The 26,150-nt window shown below is 37.7% G+C and overlaps 1 protein-coding gene across 5 annotated transcripts in view; it reads left to right on the top strand.

Moving 5' to 3' along the window:
• LOC120805220 (endophilin-B2-like) overlaps window positions 1-26,150 on the top strand; it is a 46,156-nt gene that overhangs the window by 12,468 nt on the left and 7,538 nt on the right. For 4 of the 5 annotated variants that reach the window (XM_040155249.1, XM_040155248.1, XM_040155251.1 and 1 more), the window contains 7 exons: window positions 6,721-6,854; window positions 7,887-7,979; window positions 10,819-10,881; window positions 12,951-12,974; window positions 13,282-13,371; window positions 16,223-16,323; window positions 20,431-20,632. In XM_040155249.1, coding sequence (XP_040011183.1) covers window positions 6,721-6,854; window positions 7,887-7,979; window positions 10,819-10,881; window positions 12,951-12,974; window positions 13,282-13,371; window positions 16,223-16,323; window positions 20,431-20,632 — 707 coding nt within the window. The remainder of the gene's footprint in view (window positions 1-6,720; window positions 6,855-7,886; window positions 7,980-10,818; window positions 10,882-12,950; window positions 12,975-13,281; window positions 13,372-16,222; window positions 16,324-20,430; window positions 20,633-26,150) is intronic. The other variant, XM_040155252.1, reaches the window with a different exon arrangement.

Below are 26,150 nucleotides of genomic sequence, written 5' to 3'. Positions count from 1 at the left end.
GTGTTTTAACACTTCTTGGTGAATGGCAGCATTCACCACATTTGTGTTGGGGAATTTGGGTTTTTGACCAACTATTTAAGGTGAATTTCTGCTTAAATTGTTCAAACGTGTTGGTTGTTATTAGACAACCTTATCAAAAACACAAAGCTGACACTTGAAGTTAAACTAACACAGCTGTTGCTCACTAAACAGGGACTTTCCAATCAGCCCTCTGGCCCTTCAGAGCAGGGGCCAGATGTATCAACAATGCATGCACACAAAAAATGTAATTATGCCATTACTCATTGAAAAATAGAAATCGCAGTAAGAATATAACAGAGATAGGCGAATCTGATATGTTAAAGTGGAAATAAATCCTTTAGTGTTGCCATTTTTGGACTGTGTGATATTATATACACCAATCTGCCACAACCTTTAATAGCAATGACTGGTGACGTGAATAACATTGATTACTTCGTTACAATGGCACCAGTCAAGTGGTGGGATATATTAGGCAGCAGGCGAACAGTCAGTTCTTGAAGTTGATGTGTTGGTAGCAGGAAAAATGGGCAAGCGTAAGGATCTGAGCGACCTTGACAAGAGCCAAATTGTGATGGCGAGACGATTGGGTCAGAGCATCTCCAAAACAGTAGGTCTTGTGGGGTGTTACTGGTATGCAGTGGACGGTACCCACCAAAAGTGGCCCAAGGAAGGACAACCGGTGAACAGGGTCATGGGTGCCCACGGCTAATTGATGTACGTGGGAGGTAACGCTGGCCAATGTGGTCCAGTCCCACATAAGAGCTACTGTGTAGCTCAAATAGCTGAAAAAGTTAATGCTGGCTATGATAGAAAGCTGTCCAAACACACAGTGCAATGCAGCTTGCTGCCTATGTGGCTGCGTAGCCGCAGACTGGGTAGAGTACCCACACTGACCCCTGTCCAATGCCGAAAGTGGCCAAAATGGGCACGTGAGTGTTTGAACTGGACCATGGAGAAATGGAAGAAGGGGGTAAACCTTTGGTCCTGGCATTCAAGTGGATGTTACTTTGATACGTACCACCTACCTAAACATTGTTGCAGACTTACACCCCTTCATGGCAACGGTATTTCCTGATGGCAGTGACCTTTTTCAGCAGATTAATGCGACCTACCACACTGCAAAAGTTCAAGGTGTTACCTTTGCCTCCAAATTCCCTAGATCTAAATCCAATCAAGCATCTGTGGGATGTGCTGGAAAAACAAGTCTGATCCATGGAGACCCCACCTTGCAACTTATAGGACTTAAAGGATCTGCTGCTAACATCTTGGTACCAGATATCATAGGTCACCTTCCGAGGGGTTGGAGAGTCCATAGCTTGACAGATCATAACTGTTTTTTAATAAGGTGAGGGAGACCTACACAATATTAGACAGGTGGTTTCAATGTTGTGGCTGATAGGTGTATATGTGTGACAATCTATCATTTCATATTATGCGCTATTGTTTATGTTAGGGATTTTGTAAGTGCATCAGCTTATCCAGTTTTGGCTATCAGAAATAATTATGTTAAGTAACAGGATTTAATCTATATAAAATCCTCTTTGGGGCACCATTCTTAAAAAGGAAAAGGATTGTCACTTCACTGATTCAGTCTCTATCAATTGGGAAATCTGATTATCAATTAACTTAACTACAGCCAAATTAACCATCATCAATAGCTGGTAAAGGTTGAAGGGTTGGAGTTCTGCAGAGTAGAGGTTTGTGACATTCACTCTAGTGCAACATTAAAAAGACAAGCAGGTATATTCAGAAGCATTTATTTATCAAATAAAAGATAAAACATAACTAATCTAATAAATTATACTGTGTTGTGTGTGTGTGTGTGTGTGTGTGTTCACAAAATGGATGATTCAAAATGGTGGTGTGAAAGGAAGGTAAAGGAAACCATAAACAAGTTGGTGAACTGAAAGATGGCTGCTGCGAGCACATGGCTTCTGTTTTTTGGTTTGAGGCCAATCTGTGTAGGTTAACGGTGCCTGGTTAAGAGAGATTAGTTAGTCACATGCAAGATGTAGTAGTTACTGGATGTGCTATGAATACTTTGGTTAAAAAACTAACATCAGCTTAGTGGTGTGGCTATCTAATAACCTAACTCTGAACAGACATGACAATAAAGCTTGGTGGATAAATTAACCAAATTAATACATATACATCAAAGTTAAACAGTTCTGCTATGCTACATTATACTAGGCCCACTTTTGCAAGTCCAGGGTGGGAAAAAGGTTCCTTCTGGCGTGGTGCCTTGTTAAATCCAGTGAGCTGCAGTCATAGGCCACACTGTGACTAATGGTAGCTGGTTGTTGGGTCAATGGGTGTGTTTCACACCCAGGTGTGAAAAGGTGAAGGATCCTGGGAAACTGAGTTCAGTAGCCCGCCTTTGTCTTCGGAACAAAGGAACATATAGTCTCTCTCACCATTCTGAGTGGGCTGAGGCCCCACATTATTTTCATTCTGATGCAAATCACTCTTTAAGGCAATATTTTTCAGCATTTGGATGGCACTTTGTGTTCTTCTATATGCCACAGATTTTTTTTTTGCAACTTAACACAGTGCATTCAGAAAGTATCTGACCCCCTGACTTTTCTTCACATTTTGTTATCTTGCAGCCTTATGCTAAAATCATTAAAATTTGTTCACTGCACAATCTATAGTGAATTCCCCATAATGACATAGTGAACACAGAATTTTAGAAATTTTAGCAAATTTATTAAAGAGGAAAAACTGAAATCTCATTTTCAAAAGTATTCAGACCCTTTTCTGTGGCACTCCAAATTGTGCTCAGGTACATTCTGTTTGCTGTAATTATCCTCAAGATGTGTCTAGAATTTCATTTGATTTGTGGTAAACTGAATTGATTGGGCATGGTTTAGAAAAGGGACATACCTGATAAGGTCCCACAATTCACTCTGCATGTCAGGACAAAAAGCAAGCCATGAAGTCCAAGAAACTCTATGTAGACCTCTGCAATAAAATTGCAGTGAGGTATAGCTCACAGTAAGGGTATAAAACCGTTTCTAAAGCTTCGAGTGATCCCAGGAGCACAGTGGCTTCAGTAATTGTGAAATGTAAGAAGTTTGGAACCACCAGGACTCTTCCTAGAGTTGGCCGTCCAGAGGAACAAGGTAACTGGGCAAGAAGAGCTGTGGTCAGGGAGATAACTAAGAATATCACGCTAAATTTCAGACCCTCTACTCAGTACTTAGGTGAAGGACCTTTGGCAGCGATTACAGCCTAGAGTCTTCTTGGGTATGACGCAACAAGCTTTGCACACCTGGATTTGGTGATCTTCTTCATTCTTCTCTGTACACCCTCTCAAGTTCTGTCAGGTTTGATGGGTACCATTGGTGGACAGTCATTGTCAGGGCTCTGGCTGGGCCACTCAAGGACATTTACAGTTCTTTTGACCTGTTGTGGTTTTTGCCCTGTTATGCATTGTCAGCTGTGAGACCTTTTTGTATTGATAGGTAAGTGCCTTTCCAAATCATGTCCAATCAATTGAATTTACCACAGGTGGACTCCAATCAAGGTGTAGAAACATCTCAAAGATCAAGAGAAATGGGAAGCACCTGAGCTAAATTTAAAGTGTCATAGCAAAGGGTCTAAAACTTATGTCAATTTGATATTTCAGTATTAATTTGCAAAAACATCTTTTAATTTATGTTTTTGCTTTGTCATTATGGGGTATCGAGTGTAGATTGGGGGGGGGGATTGTTTTGTAAATTTGTTACAAAACAAATTTATATTTGTTTACTACTCCTTAGAAAAGATTTAAGCCATTTGATTTTTAATACTTCATTCATGATTTCAAAATCTATTGCTTTTATCCAGCCTTATGAACAGGAGAAGGACTCCGACCAGCCAAGACGAAACTAGGGGGGAGGAGGAGGCTGGATGTAAAAAGTACCTGTTCTTGGTTGTCCAGTGTCCCCCTGTGCAGGAGCCAGCAAAGGGGTACTGGAAGGTGTATGACCGGAGCTACAGTGTCAGTACTGCAGGATGCCACTGATAACGTACTGTGTGCGGAGCCTATGGTGTCACATACATCCGTTATCTTTAGCTTTTGTAAACATGACTCAGTTATCTCGGTGAAGGTTATGTTGTACTTTGTCAGCTCTTTATACAAATAAGAGCCATTCACAAAACAGCACAACAATGACTGCCTCGCGTATATGTGGTATTCACCTTCAGGGTTCTTCAAAAGAAGGTCTTGGTTCTTTGTTGTACATATAGATTGAAGGTTTTAGTTTTTCCAACCTCTCGTCTACCATTGTTTCTCAAACCAAGCTGAAATGGAAACTGCAAACTCTGAGGTTTTTGACTGTCTTCCACGGTGCTCACGCAGTATCATGCTTTGTAGCAGCAGTGCAGCCTTCTATAAATTTACAATGATCTGCATAACTCACTCCAGTACGCCGTTTTTATAATCCTTATACACTGGTATGATACCGCTGAACTCCACGAAAAGTGAAACAACTTGTAAATGGAAAAAAGCCTCAATAAAGAGAGATAACGCTGGTCAATGCTAAGTTGTCAGCTAACTGATTATTCTCTAACTGGAATGCAGAACAAGTTATATGTACTGGTTTTCATTATCAATTAATCTGCTGATTATTTTCTTGATAAATTGTTTATTCTTAACATGTAAGAAAATAATGAAAATGCCTGTACAATTTCCTATAGCCCAAGATAACATTTTCAAATTGCTTGTTTTGACAGACCAACAGTATACCCAAAGATATTCAGGTTTCCTGTCACATAAGAAAGAAAATCTCAAAATCCTCACGTTTCAGAGGTTAGTAGTAGTAATAATGTTCCACCAGGTACCTGACAGCCAGAAGCCCTGCAAGTTCCCAGGGATTAAAGTTCTCTGTTTATTCCAGAGAGGCCATGTATGAGATCAGTGTCAATCCGAAGGGGGGGGGTGTAGATGATGTAGAACGTTGGTTATTTGAAAGGTAAACAGGCAGTAAATGACCCAAATGCAAATATTCATGTAGGTTCTAGGCTAAGGGCATGTACACACTGTCCGCTTTTTTTCTCAGCTGCCTCTGCCTTTTTTTTTAGATGAAAATCCATGGGAAGGGATCACATCATGGGAAAAAAGCGGCCCCTCTAATAAGGCGATGTGGCATCCGCCTTTTCTTTAGGGGAAAAAAAAAAAAAAAAAAAGTCATGTAGGTCCATTGGGCATACCGGGACAATGCCGTTGGGCTGCAGCGTTGTTGGGCCAGGGGACTGTCAAAAAATCTATAAAGTTTATACCAGTCCTGTCAGTCTCTGTCTACCAGTAATTTGGAGTACGCATGAGATCATGCTGCATTCATGTTCCAGGACTGGGCTAACTGGCCAATCACAGCCAAGTTAGTTAATGCATGTTAAGATTCTAAACTAATGCAAAAGTGGCACACAGTAGTGTGTATATGTAATCAACCCCACCGAACTGACCCTAGTACCCCCACCCCAACATTCAGTCAGAAGATTGTTTTGCTTTAATCCCTGAGTTTCCTTGTATTTGACTTAACAGTAAATAAAATAAATTTGTTGGTTTGTTGCATTTGAATGGTAAAGTTTGTGAAAATATGCATTTCCACATAATTGTAACCATTATCACTACAATATTTATAAAAACCCAACACAAGTTGTTGTTTTCACAGTACAGTTCGAAAGAAGAAGAGCAGAACAAACAAATATCCTTAATGCTGAAGTGAGAGTTATGCCCCCCCCCATAGCTGTCCGACAATGTAACAGCGTTTGAATGCTTACAAAACTTTGTGTTCGGTTGGACGTCTGTAGACTATTCACTTTCCCAGTGGCCGCTAGTCAGCTGACTGAGTTACTGTGGCGAGTTGTGACTTTATTTCTGCAGTAAAGACATTGGGAGACGCGAAAAACTCGTTTTCACTCGTCATGAATTTATTTTGTGGCAGCAGAGCACGTTACATCAGACTTCAGAACCTCCTGCAGGTTAAACTGGACAAATCAAAGACTTTTAAGGCTAATTAACTCTGAAAGACTCACTATAGATGAACTCAAACACTCAGTAACCTTGCAGTATAATAAGACAACAAATAACCCATTATGCCACATTCTGCAGAAGACCGTAGTTACACTGGTACTCTCTCCATTCAAAAAGAATATCTGTTGTCATGAATGAACATGTAAATTAATTACTTTTTCTGCAGCTGTTTCATTTAGATATACGCTTTGTAAAAGGAGCTGAAAAGTCTGAATAATACAAATTAAAGATAAAAATAAGGCTAAAAAGGAGAAAGCAGGAAACCATATAATGAAACTCCTTAACTCAAATGTTAGGTTACTTTGTTTTTGAGACAGAAATGCATGACTATTGATATCTGTCTAAAAAGAAAAACTAACAGGCTTCCTCAGCCAGAAGAGGTGGTTTTATGTTAAGCACAAATGTTCTCTGTGTTATGCATCTGTAGTACAAAGTTTGAACAACTTTGATTGAAGCTTGTCTTTTTTTTTTTTATGGATTTTGACAGATTTTTGCTTTAAGCAGAGCCTAGAAACTTATTGAAGTCAACACAAAAATTTGCCGAATGTCATGTCATTTGACTAGACTAGAGTGTAGACTAGAGTATCTTCAACAATAGTGTTCCTTCAGAAGCATTGTTAAGGAAGAGTTTGGAATTTGAAATGAAGACTTTGTGGTTAATGGATCTGATCTTTTTTTTGCAGGGAGCACTTTGATCAAGGTGGGGGAATGTGAGAGAAGATTAGGAGCAGCAGAGAGGGAGTTCCTCCAGACGTCAGCCATCAGCTTTCTTACCCCCCTGAGGAATTTTCTGGAAGGAGACTGGAAGACCATTTCAGTGAGTCTGACAGAATGGCCATTCACTATAGTCATGAAATGTTTAAGGAAAAGGGTTGTAACATTCCAGCAGAACACATAAAAAGCGCCCCCTTGACTTCACATGTTCCATCTAATGTTGAAAGAAATGATTTCTCATGGTTTTATTCAATGTGCAACAGTGGATCATGCTTACTGCACTGCAGACAGATCTTTGGCAGCAGTTCTTAGTCAAGGCTCAGATTATAGTTTACCCAAGACATATATGAAAATGGCATGTCATACCTTTAATAGTCAATGTCTGAACATGACTAATTGCTGATTTTATCATTTATAGTGATGGAACAACTCATCTTCCCTGATTAATGAGAATTAACATAAAGAGGAGTAGGTGGGCAACTGACTAATCTGTTTTATACACATTTCCCAAAATGTATATCTTTGGAAATGTTGGGATCTCCACTAGATACAATAAATAAAATAAAATTCTGTAGGTCTGAACAATCCTTGCCTATACAATATGAGTTGGTACAGATGGACCCAGTAGACAGCCTGGCAGAATGTGAAGCTGGATTTATGCTTCTGCGTTAAGGAGTTATTGCATAGCTGCAGAGCCTATAGCTAACCTGCAGCTCCTCAAAAATGTTATTGTATATCAGAGCTGTTGTGGTTATAGAAATATATCTTGGGCTGCTTGTGTTTACTCCAACATGTTTCATATATACAATATAACCCATAATATGTTAAAATACTGAGTTTTGCAGTTTACAGCCCACAAGTAAAAACCTTTTAGTAACGAGAAGGCAAGCTTTCTACCTGTGAAATTTACTTTACCACCACAGGTCAGCATGGTTGCTTTTCTCTTCTGTGACTACAGTATGTTCTACAAGTCTTTGGAAGCTTATTGTCATTTGTCCATGGGCCCGTTTTATAGCCTGTTTTAGTTGCACTATGCTAAGCTGTTAATCGTGCCATACCCATATGGCTTGAATGGCTGTGGTTGCTCACAGCTCACTTCAACTGCTCCCTGATTGTGTCATTTTGTTTACTTCAGAAAGAACGACGTCTTCTTGAGAATCTTCGTCTGGACCTGGACGTCTGTAAAACACGTCTGAAGAAGGCTAAATTGGCTGAGGCTAAAGCTGCGGTGAGTGCTTTATTGCCTCCCAACCCATAAACCCCATCCCATAATCATTCTAATGTAATCAAACTTTTGATGGTGCCAGTATTAACCATGACTGTCTTTGTATTCACAACCTTTTCAGTGCGAGGGTGAAGTGAGTATTAGACATTTTTAAAGACTTTCAGTTTGATGCACACCTTGCGTTATTCTTCCCGTCTCACTTGCTTTGAATATATTTTCTGTGCCATTCATTTATTGGTGGCAAGAAACCATTAATGACTGGCAAAATAGCACAGCAGTGGACCGAAAAAACATCTTTGACCTGGAGTTGACTCTTTGCTGAGAGAGCTTGAAACTTGTAGCATATTAAACAGCATGATGGGAAATTAACACCAGTCACTTACCAAATTATGCAATATTTTGGGCTGTGATTGGTGAGATTGTTTATTCTACCAGCCATTTCTTCAGGTAACCAGTGTTTATATAGCAGTTTGAGAACAAGTTACTAGGATCTGATGGTGCATTAAACTCCTGCATCACAACGAGGTTAATGTCTCAAAACAGACAAAGAAACAAAAAATGTGTCCCTGTATAAATATAATAAATTCTATACAGATTACCTCTCTGCTGAAGGGATCTGTTTATTATTTAATCAGATCTGTGTGTTCAAATTACTTTATTTTTATTTGGGGTAATAAATTTATTCAAGAATGTCTTTATTTGCAAATGCAATTCTCTATTTAACATTGACTTTCTGACAATATTTGCTACAGGCTGAAAAGATTTTTCTTTTCTGTGAATGGAGATTTCAGTACAATAGATATGGATAATAAATTGGCAATAAGTCACTAACAGTCTCTAGAACTGTGTCCAGTTACTTAACCTAACATGCATGGTTTACCTGAATATTTATAAAATTTACTTGTAATAGAAGTAGGTTTACTGAACAGTTTATAGGTGGCTTCTGTGAATAGTGGCATCTTAAAATGTAGCAGCTGTAGTGTGGAAGCATCTGCTCGAAATTAACACCCTGACAAAACCAATACATGAAGCAAAGCTTTGAGCCAATACATACTGCTCTCGGTGTAACTTAATTAAATAAACATATCTTAACAATTGACTTTTTATTGAAAAGAAATTGCACAAAGTAAAAAACATGCTCTAGAGTCCCTTAGATTAAATGTTCAGGATTTTATAGTTCTTCAGTTTAAATTTTAAGGGGAATACTTTCCAAATCACTTTGCACTGGAAACACAGTAAAAACCTTCCCCTGCAACTATTACCATAATTATTTACAACAGGCCTTAGACAAATGACAAAGACAATGGTGATGATAATGTTTTTTACATTGGAAGTGTTCAGTGTGCAGCCTTGTTCTGATAAATGCTCATGTTTTGGACTAAACATGACAAGACAAATGGCTAAAGTTTTGTTAAACACAGGATTAAGTGGTTAAATACAGATTGATGGGTTTACAATTATTGGATTTAAGGCATTGTACTCCATGCATTCGGACTCTACGAGTTGGCTAGTCAAACAGTATAAATGGCTGTCAAGATTTTGAAGGTATTGTGGCCTGATATCAAAACAAACTTTTTTTCTCTGGAAAATTGATACAAATCCATTAGGACTTTTGAGTCAAGGCAAAGAGCACTCTTTACCCTCCACCATCCAAAGATCCATCTTTGTCCCACATCTAGACAAACCACAGTTTCTTTTAATCCATTGTGTTTACTGTCTTTAGAAAACCCGGTTTTACTCAGTCATGGGCCTTAGAAGTTTTTAGAGTGAGAATATGATATTGTTTTGCCAGCAGGTGGCCAGCCATAGGCCCAAATATTTTGTACTTAAATCTGACTTCCTTTTCACATCATTATTAATTCTGCACAAAAATCAGTTTGAGTTTGAGATTTCTTTGTAGTACACAAGGACAAACCAAAGTATATGCTTGAAATAGAAGGTCATAATTTAAAAATGTTCCTTCCCTATTTCACCATCATCTAGGAATGAATGTCAGAACCCCTTCTGCTTTTCTTGAAGCTTCTTTTTATTTCACTGTTCAACAAAGCAAAACAATAGTATGATGTTGACAGCCATACATTTTGCTGACTGACAAAGTCAGGCTTTTGCAACCTGTATGCATGTTAGCATGCGGATGGTAAACTACTGCTGACTAGCCTTAAACCAAGTAATATCACTGACTGTCCCATTTACAGTGGATTAGTCAGGTCAGTAAATTAGACAGATTAGTCACAAGTTTTAGTGGTGTTGGAGAGGATGTTTACATGCAGTTGTGTTAAATCTCTTCTCTGCATCTTTATTTTTATGAGTTCAGACACACCTAATGTAAAAGTGTGCTGCCAGGTATTGACTGCCAACCACCTCTCCCATTTTTGCAAATGGTCGGGACAACTCAGGGACAAATAACTGCCCTTTTAATTTAAGACCAAATTGCACAACTTTTATGTCATAATTTTAAATTAAAGACACAGAAAATTAAATTTAAGGTCAGGATTTTAAGAATTTTTTGTCTGGGGGAACCTCCAAATTATAGGCGGAAATCATGAGGGACATAATTTAGATTTTAATAGATGACATACATTAATATCATATTGATGAATAACCCATTAGTACACAGAAAAACTGAATTATCAGCTGTAGATACTAATAATGCAGGGATTGACCAATCCTCAGTTTTCTTTGCTGCTTAAAGTATAACTCATTAAGACCATGGTTTAATTTCTGCTCTGCTTTCTGATTGTTTTGTCTGCATTTCTTGCATAGTGTTTTCTGAAGTATGGTTACCATGTATACACAGAGTGCACCCTTTTACAAATGTTAAATAACCTTATTGTTTCTGTAGATGGCTCCAGATTTTCAGGAAAGCAGACCCCGCAACTATGTGCTTTCTGTCAGTGCCTCTACGGTAAGGTGACAGTTCTGCTTTACTAAACCTAACTGGACATATACAATCATTCCTTAAATATAATGTAATAATTTTGTAATTATAATTCCCCAGGCACATATTTCAATGAGAAAAGAGTGCTTTTTAAAGTTAAGTTTTTAAACTGAGGTAATTGGCTATGAAAGGTGGTTTGTTGGGAAAACAATTAACACTTAACGTTTTATTATGGTTCTTTAAAAGGTCTTAACACAACTTTCAGGTGCACGTACTGTAGTTACTATTTGTAAGTTGCTATGAATCTGTACTTTATTAATGTTTAGTCAGGGGGTGTTTCCCTCTGGTAAGAATGGTGATTATGAGCTCAGAGTTGCATACCAGACCTCTGTGTCATGTCTGATATTATGTTGTAATGATGATGTTGGCATTCTATTGATAACAAGTGTCTCATCGCCCAGAAGAATGTTGCTAATTAACTCGTCTTAGTGTCTTTGTTTTTTCATTGCATGAAGTGAGTAGTTAAACCAGTGGAGGGCAACAAAAATAATGTTTTTGAGTGCTAAAAGGAGTGCTAAATTACTCCTTTAAATGGTGCCTTGACAGAGCTAAAAGAACAAAAAAAAAGAAAGAAAAAGAGATTAACATACACAATGTAATCTATTGTGGACATACAGTGTACATGTACATTTATCATAGTGGAGACATGAGTATAGCAACAGGTTTTATCAGGGAGTTGGTTAAGGGTTAAATAAAATGTTCTGTGAATGTGTGCATGTGCTTCCCCTGCTCCTTTGTCGAGAGTGGCAGTTGTAGTCAGTTTAGAGTCAAGGCAAAAGACACAGAAACACATACAACATATTATCAATAGAAACTTCTCAAACCACACCTGCAACATAGTCCACTTCTTTGCTTGTGTGGTCAGTATTTTCATCACTGTTAAATTGTTCAGCATATTACTTCTGGTGGAGTTTCAGAGCTATAAGAGACTTAGAGGTGAAAATGCAATGCGAAAGCAGTGTTTTAGCTATGTTGTGGAGAAACTGCGGGTTTATAACATGAATCCAAAATCCGCTTATGTTTGTCCTGGTATCACTCGGTCGTTAAGAGTTGTCTATACTGTTGTTCTATAGAACTAGCTATCCGACTTTGTCATACTCTCCTGTGCTTTAGTCCTACAGATACTGGATTATTGAACCCCATACCCATATTGATATCAAGAAGTTTTAAAAAAAAATCAGATAACGATAAATCTGCCCATTAGTGTTTATTAGGATAAAACAAACAAATAATCTTGATTGTTTTTTGAAACACATCATAAGTGGGACATAAGTGGACAAAATATGTTATCCTGACACTCTTTTTAAATTACCTCAAACTTAGTTTGGCATTTCTGTACTACAATTTCTTATTTATCGCCCAGCATATACACTGAAACCAATATACATTATTTGCAGTAAGCTAATATTGACCAGTATATCGGCCTGGCTGATTTATCATTGTAGCTCTAATTTAAAGCCACACATGTCTGCCAAACTTTCATTTTCACTTTTTGCTTTTTTTAAAATCATTTTTTCAAACATTTATAAAGGTTTGGAGGGAAATTTTGCACATAAGACAATCACATCACAAATGTCATGCTACTACTACTTTCTGTGGTCTAACACCATGTTATTTTTTTTGTTTGTATTTTCATGTTGTCATGTTCACTTTTTGCTTTCTCTTTATGATAATTCTCCTGTTTATCTCTTTCTTGATGCTGCTGTTTTGTTTTTTGTTTTTTTGTCTCTCACCTGGATCACACATAACTAAGATACTCTGCACTAGTTCTTGTGTTTAACCTCTTCAGGAACATCTAGCTCTAACTATTCTGATAATGAAAGTTAACAGCATCTTGTAAAAATTCAAACTCAACTCAAACTAGGACATTTTTAACACTCTAAAAGGTTATATAATATAAACAATTTATAAAGTTTTATAATTTAGTAGTAATCTTAGGCACAGGTTGTACATTGCACTAATGACGACTTTCAGAGAAACCCTTGTAATAACCTGCATTTTTCTCTTTTGTTTTGTTTTATGCTTCGGCCTCTCAGCTATGGATAGAGGAAGTGGAAAAAGTGAGTACAGCAATGTTATTGTTGCAAACTCTGAGGCTCAGTATGTTCAAATAAACTAGGACGTACCATTCTCCTTTTGTCATACTTTTTAAAATTTCTTTTGAATTCTCCTTTGTATCAATTACATTACATGTGTGTCTTTTTAGAGTTCTAGGGTGTGAAAATGTTTGAGACTTCTTGACCCATTTAAAAGTTAAATCACCTGGACTATCAGATTATTTTAATAGTATCAGTCTATCATATCGTATTATTTTGGGGGATATGAGAGAAATACTGTGTGTCACTAATACTATTCTTATTGTTTCAGGCTGAACATGAACTCCGAGTGGCTCAAACAGAGTTTGACCGCCAAGCAGAGATTACAAGGCTGCTTTTGGAGGGCATCAGTAGTACACATGTATGTCAGCTACACAACTTTTACAGGGAAATATTTTTTCTAACCACATCAACATGATTTTGCAAAAGTTCCAAGTTCCATGTATGTCAGCTGCACTAATTGTACAAATTGCTTGGAGTTTGACTGCCAAGCAGAGATTACACGGCTGCTTTTGGAGGGCATCAGTAGTACACATGTATGTCAGCCGCACAACTTTTACACGGAAATATTTTTTCTAACCACATCAACATGATTTTGCAAAAGTTCCAAGTTCCATGTATGTCAGCTGCACTAATTGTACAGGGAAATATTTTTTCTAACCACATCAACATGATTTTCCAAAAGTTCCAAGTTCCATGTATGTCAGCCGCACTACCTTTACAGGGAAATATTTTTTCTAACCACATCAACATGATTTTCCAAAAGTTCCAAGTTGGCTTTTTATCAGTCAAATACTTTTTCAAAAATTAGATTAAATGATATATAAATAGAAAATTGTTCTGTAATTGTGGTAGCTGCATTTATTCTCCTATTCTACTTTCTAATACCTATGGATTATTCAAAACACATCTTATACTACACACTAAATACAGCATATACTGTATATGGGTCATTATTTTCATTGTTATCTTTTTTGTTTAAATCTGAGAATTTATCAAATATTTTGAATAAAAAATAGATAACTTAAAAATAGTGAAATGGAAACACTGTAACTGTACATACACCTGCAACTGTTAGGTGTATGTACAGTCCTGGTTATTAATTGTTGGCAGCCCTGAATTTTAAGTACAGAATTTAGAATAACTTCAGAAATAAATGCAAAATAACCAATTTTATATAATCAGAATATGTAATAAAATGTCTAAAGTAACTGTACAACAACAAAAAAACGCTTTCCTTTTAGTGGAATAAAAAATAAAGACATAAAATGTATGATTGACACAATTATTTGCACCCTTTTGATGAATTTAAATTAGTTCCTCAAACAAAATAAAAAACAAAAGATTCACCTGTGCTTAACTTTAAGTGTGGAAATGACCTGAATTATCCAAGGAATGATGGTTTTACTTTATAAAAAGGAGCTGATTTTTTTCCAGTTTCTTTTCCACAATGACAAGAGAGCTGTCTGAGGAGATCAGAAATGCTGTTGTCAAAAAAACATAACAATTCCAAAGGCTAAAAGGCAACTGGTAAAAGATCTTGATCCTTGTTTCAACAAGTCTGTAACGGTTGATGTGAATTGTGGAAAGAACACCACACAAGACATCTAAAGAGCTTCAGGCTGACCTTAAGCAATCTGGAGTGGTGGTTTCAGCCCCTATCATACGCCCCACACTAAACTGAGTAGGGCTCCATGGGCGAAGGCCAAGGAAAGAAAGAATGAGGCACAAAAAGGCAAGACTAATGTTTGCAAAAACCTTCACAGTTTTTCTGGGATAATGTTCGATGGACACGTGAAACCAAAGTACAGCTCTTTGGGAATGCAGTGCTTCAGTTTGTCATGCAACAAAATGAAGCCCATAAGGAAAAGAACACACTACCTACAGTACAACATGCTGTCATGCTGTGGGGTTGTTTTGCTGCCTCTCATACTGGAGGCAGCAAAATGTATCAAAGGAATGATGAAATCAGATGATTACCAAGGCATTTTACATCGAAATGTGTTACCCAGCGTCAGAAAACTAGGTTTTTAGGCGCAGGTCTTAGGTCTTTAAGCAGGATAACAACTCAAAGCAAACATCCAGCAGCACAAAAAAATGGTTAAAAAGGAAAAGATGGACTGTTTTAAACCGGCCAACAATGAGTCCTGAACTGAATCCCATTGAAAACATAAAAGAGCTCGAATGCATAACAGTGGAAGAGTGGCAGAAACTACCAGCACACAGGTGCAAGAAGCTTCTAGTTGGCTACAAGAAACACTTAGAGGCTGTCATTTGCAAAGATTCTGCAACCAAATATTAGTTAAGGATGCCAATAATTGTGTCTGGGGTACATTTTGTGTTTGTAATATTTACCTTTTTTTTTTTTCAAATTTTCTTTTATTGAGTAACCTTGGAGATTTTATTAGAATATTGTGATTATACAAAATTGGTCATTTTGCATTTATTTCTTAAATTTCTAAATTATTCTAAATTATTTCTAAATTCTGTACTTAAAATTCAAGGGTGCCAATAATTTAGACCAGGACTGTATGAGGACAAAGAAGGCCGAGCAAAAAAATTTGGTCTGCAGCTTGCCTTCTGCAGGGATCCTGGCCTTCTCGAATATGTAATTCTTTTGAGTGATACTGAACCAAAATGTACAGCAGCACAAACTGGGCATTTAAAAAAAAAAAAAAAAAAAATAGCCTGCTTTTTAGTTTTTTAATATATTGTTATAATTTTACTTCTCTGTTCTCTATTTGCTCCTGAAAATGAGAAACATTTCTCAAACAAACTGATTTAAAATAAAAACAGGTTGAATACAATATTCTTACTGCACTGACAGATTTTTTCACTTGCTTCCAGAAAATAATTTTTTAAGGACATAATTATGGACATTATAGAAATGTCTTCATTAGACTAAATTTTGCAGATTAAATTGCTCAACAGTACATACAATAGTGCAGATTTGCTCCACCTCACCCAACTACAGCAGTAAAAGTGTACTTACACGTTAATGCATCAGTAGTAATAATCCTATAGTATAATGTATATGTAAGTATAATACACCACCATCAAAGAAGCCACTTTAATGCAAAATGAGTACTTTTTTACTTTTGGATTATTTTTTAAATTGTTGTTTTGCTACTTTCTCTTAAGTAAGGGATCTGAGTCTTGACTTCAGTGAGTTTAAAAATAATCAGTGCTTTTGTGTTGGTGCTTACTTTCAGGTGAATCACCTGCGCTGTGTCCATGAGTTTGTGGAGGCCCAAGCAGCTTACTATAAGCAGTGTCATCTCCACATGCAAGAACTACAGAAAGAGTTGGGAAGGTGAGAACCAGATGGGAGATAATATGGCGTAGCCAGTCATCTTCATGCAGTCATCTTGTACTCTGTGAATGGATCAAATTGTTAAATGACTGTATTTCAATTCTAGTTGTAGGTTTCTAAGTATGCAAGCTGCATGCCAACCCTTTCAGTTGAGGATGTTAACAAATAAGATAGGCCCATGAGTATTTGGGCAGTGGCACAATTTTTGTAATTTTGCCTCTGTATACCAACATGATGGATTTCAAACAAAGCCATCAAGATGTAATTGAAGTGTAGACTTTAAGGATTAATTCAATAATTTTAACAAAAATATCATGTTAACTGTTTAGGAATTACAGTCATTTTTATACATAGTTTATCATTTTCAACGGCTCAAAAGTAATTGGACGTTTGACAATTGATCAGTTTCATGGCCAGGTATGGCCTGTTCCCTCATTATTTCATGACAAATTAAGCAGATAAAAAGAAGTTGATACCAAGTGTTGAATTTGCATTCTGTAGCTGTTCGTTGGAACTCTCAATATGCAGTCCAAAGAGGTGGCAAATGAAGGAGGCTGTCATTAGGCTGAAAAACAAAACACACCGCTTCAAAACATCTAAACAGGTCAAGAACACTCTCAATGAGTTAGGCACATCATTGCCAACGTCTACAATCAAGAGATGCCTTCAAGAATGCAAATACATAAGGTTTACCACAAGGTGGAAACCACTCAAGAACATGATAGGCAGATTAGACTTTGCCAGAAAACATCTAAAAAAGCCTGCCCAGTTCTGGAACAAGATTCTTTGGACGGATGAAACCAAGATTAACTTGTACCAGAATGATGGGAAGAGAAGAGTATGGAGAAGGAAAGGAAAGCCTCATGATCCAAAGCATATCATGCCATCTGTCAAAAATGTTAGGGGCAGTGTTATGGCATGGGCATGTATGGCTGCCAGTGGAACTGGTTCACTGGTGTTTATTGAAGATGTTGCTGCTGGTAGAAGTAGCAGGATGGATTCTGGAGTGTATAAGGCTATGCTATCCGCTCAGATTCAGCCAAAGCTGCAAAACTAATAGGACGGTGCTTCAGAGTACAGATGGGAAATAACCCAAAACATACTGGGAAGGCAACCCAAGAGCTTCTCAAAGCAAAGAAATGGAATATTCTTCAATGGCCATGTCAGTCACCAGACATCAGCCCAACTGAGCATGCTTTTCACATACTGAAGACAAACTAATGGCAGAAAGACCCGCAAACAAGCAGCAACTGAAAGTGACTATAGTAAAGGCCTTGCAAAGCAACTCAAGGGAGGAAACTGGAGCATTCAAATTACTTGAATTAAAGCTGAAAGTCTAAACTTCAATCACATCTCGATTACCTTGTTTCAAATCAACTGTGGTCGTGTAAAGCGGGAAAATTACAAAAATTGTGTCACTGACACTACTTAAAGTTGGCATAACAGTTTGTGTATTCCTGGAACGTGTTTTTTTCAGCATCAGGATAACCAAGCTGCCAGAACTGAGAGGTTTGTATTGTGAATAACCCTAATCCAAGTCATGATGCAGGACAGAACGAGTGCTTTTCCAATTAACAGAAATGCCATGATATAAAGTGTTGTTTGAGTTCACCCAGACTGCAGTAGGTGCCTGTTGTCTGCAGCTCTTCATGTAATTCCTCACTGCAATCTGCCAAATTTTATCTGCATAATTTTTCTCAACAAGGCATTACAGTGAACAGGCTCATCACACACACAATTTGTATGTCTTTTTTTTTATAATTGCTGGAATAACAACAGGCAGACCAAGAGCAGCAGTTTGAAATTACAAAAATATTTCATTTAATTATAGTTATAATTCAGATGATTTACTTCAGTTTATTACTTACTGAATTACTTCGTTTATTTAAGATACAAATGCCAAATTTACTTTGCTTGTGCTTCAAAATTTTGCCCATTTAAATTGTATTAAATAAGCTTCATCTAGGAAAAACATGCATTCTATAATTGTTTTGCTTTTAATCATCAGTCAGTTCTTGAGTATCAAAACCCTAGTTCATGGCAGTGTTGATCTAAATCCTAATATTACATATAATCAGATATATAGATTCATATACTGTACATAGATACATATATATATAAATTGAGTTCTGTTTTGTCTAATGTTTCAGACATTTCAGAGTTTTGTTTTTGATACATTTATTTCTATAAATATAACATTTTTTTAAACAATTGTCAGTTTTTTCTCAGTACCACTCAGGTCCTCTATAGATTTTGGTTTTGTCAAATCATGCCAAATATTTTTCACTGTCCTATGCCCTCAGTTCTGATGAAGATGTGTAATTATGATGGGGTTTTTCTTTCTCTTTCTGTTTTCCTGACTTTGAAATTCACTTTGCCTGTCAGTGTGGTATAATGGTTCCTGTGGAGAGTGCATGGTGGACAGGTGCAAATCCATGTATGTTTGGTGCAAACACATGAGAGGTACTTTCAGCTGAGGCATGCAAAGCCAGTTATTGGTATATTGGTGGAAATTGGGTCTTAGATGTTTCATTTGAGAATAGAAGTCTAAGAACCACGTCTGTTTCTGGCCCAGCATCACTCCACTGGCAACAAGAGCAAACTAACAATCTTGTAGCAAATGTGCAGAAATAATGGAATAATGCAGTAGTTCAAATAATTGAACTAAACACTTTCCAGTGGGCACCTGTCTATTGTTTCAAGGCAGACTTGAACAAGACTTGGTCAAAACCTAGTATATGGCTGGACCGTGTATGGTCAATGTGCAAAATTGAGGATGTACTTGAAACTGTTGTGGAACTGCCTCAAACAACTACTTTCAATAGAAAGTAGCTAAAGCATGCTCAAAAAGTTGCTAAATGTTGCTAGATGACTTAATATGCTAACTTGCATATTCATGATGTCATTGCATCATATTTGCATTCTATATGAAATAGTGACTGAAAGATGGCCCATTAAGACACGTTAACCAGCAGTCACTTCCAAGCTATTTCCATGCTGCTACTCTTCACACCGATTAATTTTGAAAGAGCAACGGCCAATGGAGAAACTCAACACTCGGCCGGCAAAGTGACTCCATCACATGACATTCAGCACCAGCGGTGTAACTTCATTAGCCAGTCAGTCAGTCAGTCAGTCATGGACATTCACGTTTGTAAGGCTGGCCTCGCTGTTATAGTATAGCCAAAAATTGTGAACCCATCGTTTAAATCCCTGCAGCCATCTGAACGCAGCAGGTGAGATATGTTGATAAACCTGTACCCTCCGATTATGGAAGTGCCACGCCAGAGCACACAGCCATTCAGTGTCTTTACTTTCATCAAATCACATGCTAATGACACCAGGCTGGTACAGAATAACCCCACATACCTCAACACACTTCAGACAGGTTGGTTATAACTCGGTACTCTGCCTGTTTATGCGGGATATGTTGGATTACTGGGGCTCATTAATACTGTGTGTCATGACCTCCTTCCCAACTATTTTTGCAGTTTTTCCCATGTTTCATGCTTTATTCTTGAGAAGCATTATGGTGCAAACAATTTTGTATCACATTTAATGGCATAATGTGACAATTTAAAACATGAGAGACTGAAAAAGCTTCCAATTGATGCCATTATATAATGTCTTCAACAAACAATTTTTTTATTATTTATTTCTCTTGCTGTTTTACTAATTAACTCTTAAAAAAACAGTTTGGTGCATTTTAATGATTATGTTACTTTCATATTTCACTGTGATTTTAATCAGCTGTTTCAGAGCTATCAAACCAGCAATGTGACAGGTTGAGAGTGTGTTTATTAATCACCACATTCTCTGATCTATTTTCCACTTCGGCCAGCCCTTTTACACGTTGCACTGCTACACATCAATGAACCAAAATACCAGTTGTGCTTTGCGGTAACCACAGTTCATGCGCCCAAGATCTACCACTTTGCAGTATTGTCTTTTCCAGTGTAGATGTACTACATATACAACTCATGATAGTCTGTTTCCTGTCGGGTTCCAATTTTGGGTTCCAATTTTTGCTGTTTTTTGTGTTATTTTTGTATGTCTGTATTCTATATGTACTGTATGTTCTTATCATCACATCTGCCATTCTCTCAGGCTTCCCAATGCTTTTGCACTGAACTCCACTCACTCCATGGCTGCTGCTGGCTCTGCAGCAAAAGGCATCAGCAGCCCTGTGGAGACAGAAACACTGAAGATTGAGGAAGTTCAGGCACCAGCTACAGGAACCCGCAAGGCCAAAGTCCTTTACGATTATGATGCTGCTGACTCTAGTGAGCTCTCCCTTCTAGCTGATGAGGTGAGGTTTCATCATCAACTTGCAGCCAGCTGGTCAAATAATGACTACTGGCCACTGGCCGAAAATCTCTGGAGAACTAGTTCTTACCAATACTCTCACTCATGTGGCATTTGCTGATTCAAGGGATGTGTCTGCCCTTTTCCCTGAGGATTCCTAAGTTCACACATTTTTTCTAATGATAGTGCAGTTTTTTTCCTTGAGGTGGTCCACCTTTGCCTCAAAACTTTGTCGCAATCCCGCAATAAGTTAGAACTGTTCTCGTTCCTGGGAAAGTCATGGTCTTATACGTAGTGATGGGTTCCAGTAGCCAATTAAGCTGGTTGGCGAAATACCTGGAATCGTTAAGCACTAACGCTAATAAACAACCCTGTTTATTAGCAAAGAGCAATGGAAAACATAAAGGTAGCAGGCTTCTCGTTTTTAGCCAACTGTCTCTGTGGCTGGTTAAATGACAGCCATCAGTCGGCACATTAGATCAGTTGTAGCTAACTAACATTAAAGCGAAACTATGTACCTTTTAAATGTTCATAAAGTAAATTATTTCTCATAAAAAAACAAAAGTTAGATTTCCAAACAATAAAAGCAATGTAAAAGCATGTAAAATCAAAGACACCAGTGGCACACTCCATAGCAGTGGGCTGTTGTAGTAAGTTGTTTGCCAGCCACAATAAAACATAAACAGAACAAAAAGGAAAGTGACCACAATAAACATGCCGTGGGAAGTGGAAGAGTTCGGCAAAATCGGCAGAGATTCGACAGGCCAAAAAAAGAAGTTACTCATAGGTGGCATCTGATTAACTTCTGAAACCATCCTAATGTTGAGAGGGTGATTACTACAAAGTAAACTAACGTTAGAGTTTTATACAGCAGAAGCATATGTAACACTAAGTTACACAAACTATCTCATATTCATAGCATGACCGGGTTTTTTTAAAATCATGTTACCACTGATAGTAACAGCATTTATTAACGGCACCTCCAAGTTGTTTTCTTTATCAGTCCCTTCAATAAATTATGTAATTCACTGGTACGGTAGATTGTTATCTTGTTACTTTGTTAATATATAACCTGGCTCGTAATCAACAGATCTAAGTTCCACACTACCAGCCCTCAGACTGTATTCATAAATTCATAGCTGGTCATCAACAGAGATAAGCTACATTCTAACAACGACCAGACTGTATTTTCCACGGTGTGTGAACATGATGTGCATCGTAACATTAGTGGAACATAATCCTGTTAGGTAACTCACAAACTGCCTGTTGCTGTGGCTTGAGTTGTCAGCCCTGCTAGCAACTACATTTTAACACACAACCACTGTGATTTCAGATGTTTTCAGTCACGGTAAACAGATTCAGCCGTATGCTGAATCTTGACATGGGTGGACATCACAATTGCTAGTTTGTATTGAGATGATGATTTTGTGTTTGTTGCATGAGCAATTGATAGGTTTTGTTTTCCCTACATTAGCTGTTAGTTGCTCGGGGTAGTCTGCTTCTAGTACCCTTCACCGCTCTGACTTTGAGCCTAACAGAATTTATTGCGCCATTGTCCTGTTGTTACCACTTGTGGCTGCAGAGACCGCTGTTGCCGCTACTCAGCAAAATTTACATAGTCTCACTTTATTTCAATAATGGCTAAAATGAAAAGTTTGTGTATTCTTTGGTTAATGTGCTCTGTGCAGCTTGTGTCTGTATTCAGACATAGATTGCTTGTGAGTGAAAAGGCATATTTCTGTGTAACACCACTGTATGACCGCCAGTGGACTGTGTGTTTGTTGTCCAATATGGAAAAACAGATTGGTGACTCTTCTTTAGAGAAATGATCCATCTGATCACCTCACGTCAGTTAAAGAATTTCCCATTTAAACTTTGTTTAATATCACATCAACATTTTGATCTGATCAACTTCATAGCTGCAAATCGGGACCTTCAGTATTTGGAGTCAGTAGCTGATGAAGTACAGAAGGCTACAGCTGGTCAGTGAATGTTTAAGATACATATAATGAACATTTTATATATTCTGATGCTCAACTCATTTTCAAGTTGTAGCTACAGGTTGTGAGTATTAGTTAGGTTGCCACTAAAAACTCTACCGTTTCTGCTTTCTCAGCCACAAAAGCTAATTAGATATCTCTGAGCTGTAGTTAGTGTAGCCCTTAGTTACTAACAAATGTAATTAAAAGGTTAACCTTAGGTTTAATGGACTCAATAAGGGACTCTAAAAGATTCTGATTCAATACTGGATTTAGATGTAATAAAATGCTGTTGAACCAAGAGAAAGAGCATCGATTTCTTCATCATAACAATCTGAAAGAAATTAAGTGCGGAAATCTAGGTTACTTATATTCATCATATTATGTTATTCATGTCAGCCTATTGCATTTATCAATTTAATGCCATATTTGTTTATTTAATGTATAGCCTACTGCAGTGGATGTTTCTTAGGACTAGCTATATCTTCATGTAATTACATAACATAACTTTATCTTTTGATGAACTTCTTGGCCTTTCACTGCTAAAGCCTGTACTCAATGCACCACACTGGATCTATAATAGCATAGATTGGAAAAATCACAAAACCATTAACATTAATTTGTCTTTTTAATGTGATTTTGGATGAAAACAGGTAGCATTGAAGTAACAAAAGCAAACAAGGGCATAATGAGTGATTTAATGTTTATATGAAGAAATTTTAAAACAGGGGCCTACTTGCTGTGGATGTTGGATGATGGCCTGGTATCCTTGCAGGAAATGATCAATCAAATGTGAGAGGTCGACCAGCCATCTGGTGCCTACAACTGCTATCATGTCAGTCTGGTGCCGACTGACATGATAGCAAGTTTATAGTCTTGCCATTAGTTCCTCGACTTGTTGAAAAAGGCTGATGCTCTTGTTTGCATCTTTAAAACTGAGCTCAAGCTTGTGTGCCACACAACGGGCACCAACAGCCTAGGGTTTGTCTTCTTTATACCGGGAGACAATGCCGCTCTACACACCTGTCATCACTGCTGCACCATCTGTGGCTACAGTGACCAGCTTCTTTTCCCAATCACTTCAGACTGGCTTCATCTTCCCTTTTATGCGTTTGTAATGTTCTCTGCCCAATCCCAACAAAAGCAGTTTCCACTGTACCTGCCACACAGGTTCTGACAATCAACATCTCCTTTAACAGAGGTGTCTGTTCATCCATCAGTCATGACACCAATGTAGTTGTCCGCTGGTAGCTTTTCTCGAATTTAACTCTCTCAATTTGCACAATATACAGTGGCAAAAAAAAGTAAGTGAATTCTTTGAAATTATCTGAATTTACATATAAATTTGTCTTTGATGTGTTCAGATCACAATTATGATTTCAGTCTATTTTAACTAATAACACAAAAATCAATGTATTGTTTTTATCCTTATTGAAGACATCCTTCAAACATTCACAGTGTAGGTTGGAAAAAGTATGCAAACCCCTTGGCAAATAACATCAATAAAAGGTAATTGGAGTCATGAGTTAAAAAACCTGGAGTTCAATCAATGAAACTAGATTGGAGGTGTGGTTTAGAGCTATTTTGACATATTAAAAAAACACTCAAACATCTACTAAAGTGAATCATGCCTCACAAGAAAGAGATATCAGAAGATGTACTATCAGGAACTGTTGATTAAAAAATAATCTCAAAGAGTTTAGATCTTTATCTATCCAGTTAGACAAATTGTCTATAAGTGGAGACAATTTAGTTCTGTGGTTACCCAGCTAAGATGGGTCTAAAAGTACAGCGCCGATGCTAAATTAGGTAAAAATAAAACCCAGAGTAACAGCTAAAGGCTTCAAGGAATGATTGGAACTGGTTAACATCTCTGTTTACGAGTCAACTATACGCAAATCATGGTGCATGGTTGCATGGACCATGGAGTACATGACAGGAAACCATGGATGAAACCGCTGCTCTCCAAAAAGATCAGTGTGCACAAAGTTTGCCAAAGAGAACCATGACACTCCACAACGCTAAGGGAGCTCTGGGCCTGGACAGCTCGCCTTCATCAAGGGGATAATGAATTGTGAAAAAATTAATAATGAAAGTTTATCAAGATATTTTACAGAATAATGTCAGGGTTGCTGTCCGCCAGCTGAAGCTCAGTAGGAGTCAGGTGATGCAGCTGACAATGACCCTAAACAATGAAGTAAATCTACTACAGAATTACTTCAAACAAAGAAAATCTGCCTTCTGGAGTGGCCCAGTCAGAAACAAAACCTTAACCAATAGAGATGCTGTGGAACGATCTCAAGAGAGTTGTTCACACCAGACATCCTAAGAATATGAGCTGAAGCTGTACTGTGAGGAAGAATGGTCCAAAATTCCTCTTGAATGTTGTGAATGCCTGATCCGCAGCTTTTAGAAGTGCTTGTTTGAGGTCAGTGCTGCCAAAGGATGTGCAACCAGTTATTACATCTCAAGGGTTCACTTTGTTTATACTTATGACTTGGATGAAGATCAGATCACATTTCATGACCGATTAATGCAAAAAAAACATTTAATTACCAAGGCTTTGCATACTTTTTCTTGCTAATGTAGTGCAGGGACAGCCTTGCTTCCATCTTGTTTCGGTAAGATCCCTCTTATGTACAAACAGATAGAAGCTAACGTTAGCCAGCATTAGCTATAAATCATGACGACAACTAATGTTAGCTGAGTGGAAGTGACTGGCTGTTATTGTTCACATTTTAAGTGCTATATAATATAACCCTGGTGAAATTAAAAACACGCGATTGGCTACATAACCAACTAATCGTGATATCTAGGTAAATTAAAGTAGTCACTGGAATATCCACACAAGTCAGAGAGGGGGCTTTCTTTCATAGCCAGGGCATTAACTGTGTGAAAAAGGTTTTGCATCTTTGTGGCTGTTTGTTCGCTCATGTCGGTGAGGCTCTGCATGGTTGGCGTTGTTGCAGTGGGTAATGCTGCAGCTGTTGGAGTCTTGCCACAGCTAATGTGGGCTTTTTCGTGGTCTTTAATTGATTCTATTTTCATACTTGAGTTCCGACCACAAACAAGCAGGTCTGAGTACCTGCGGCAAATGCTGGAGCTCATTGATTGTTTCTGTCATAAAAAAGCCAATCTCTCCTCACCCCCTTATCTGTGACCACTTCTCGTTAAATTTTCTTTTGGGCATACTTACACGTTGCTCTTCTTTTTCATTTTGGTTGCTCTACTCTGGCAATGTGCTGCCACATACTTGCAGACTCTCTTAGCGGTTAACATTTACAGCTAGGTTTAGCTTGACGTACCAAAAATCTCCAGATCTCAACACCTATGGGAGATTTACAAAATTATGAAAATTGTGTCACTGTCCAAATACTTATGGATGTGTGTACAGTGTTTATATGCGGCAAGTTGCATAAGTATTTGGACACAAATACACAATTTTCGTAATTTTGCCTCTGTACATCGACACAATGGATTTGAAATGAAGCCATCAAAATGTGTTGACTTTCGGCTTTAATATAAGGGGTTTAACAAAGATAT

Source organism: Xiphias gladius, chromosome 19 (genome assembly GCF_016859285.1).
Source record: "Xiphias gladius isolate SHS-SW01 ecotype Sanya breed wild chromosome 19, ASM1685928v1, whole genome shotgun sequence".
NCBI lineage: Eukaryota > Metazoa > Chordata > Actinopteri > Istiophoriformes > Xiphiidae > Xiphias > Xiphias gladius.
This window is presented reverse-complemented; position numbering and strand designations above follow the sequence as displayed.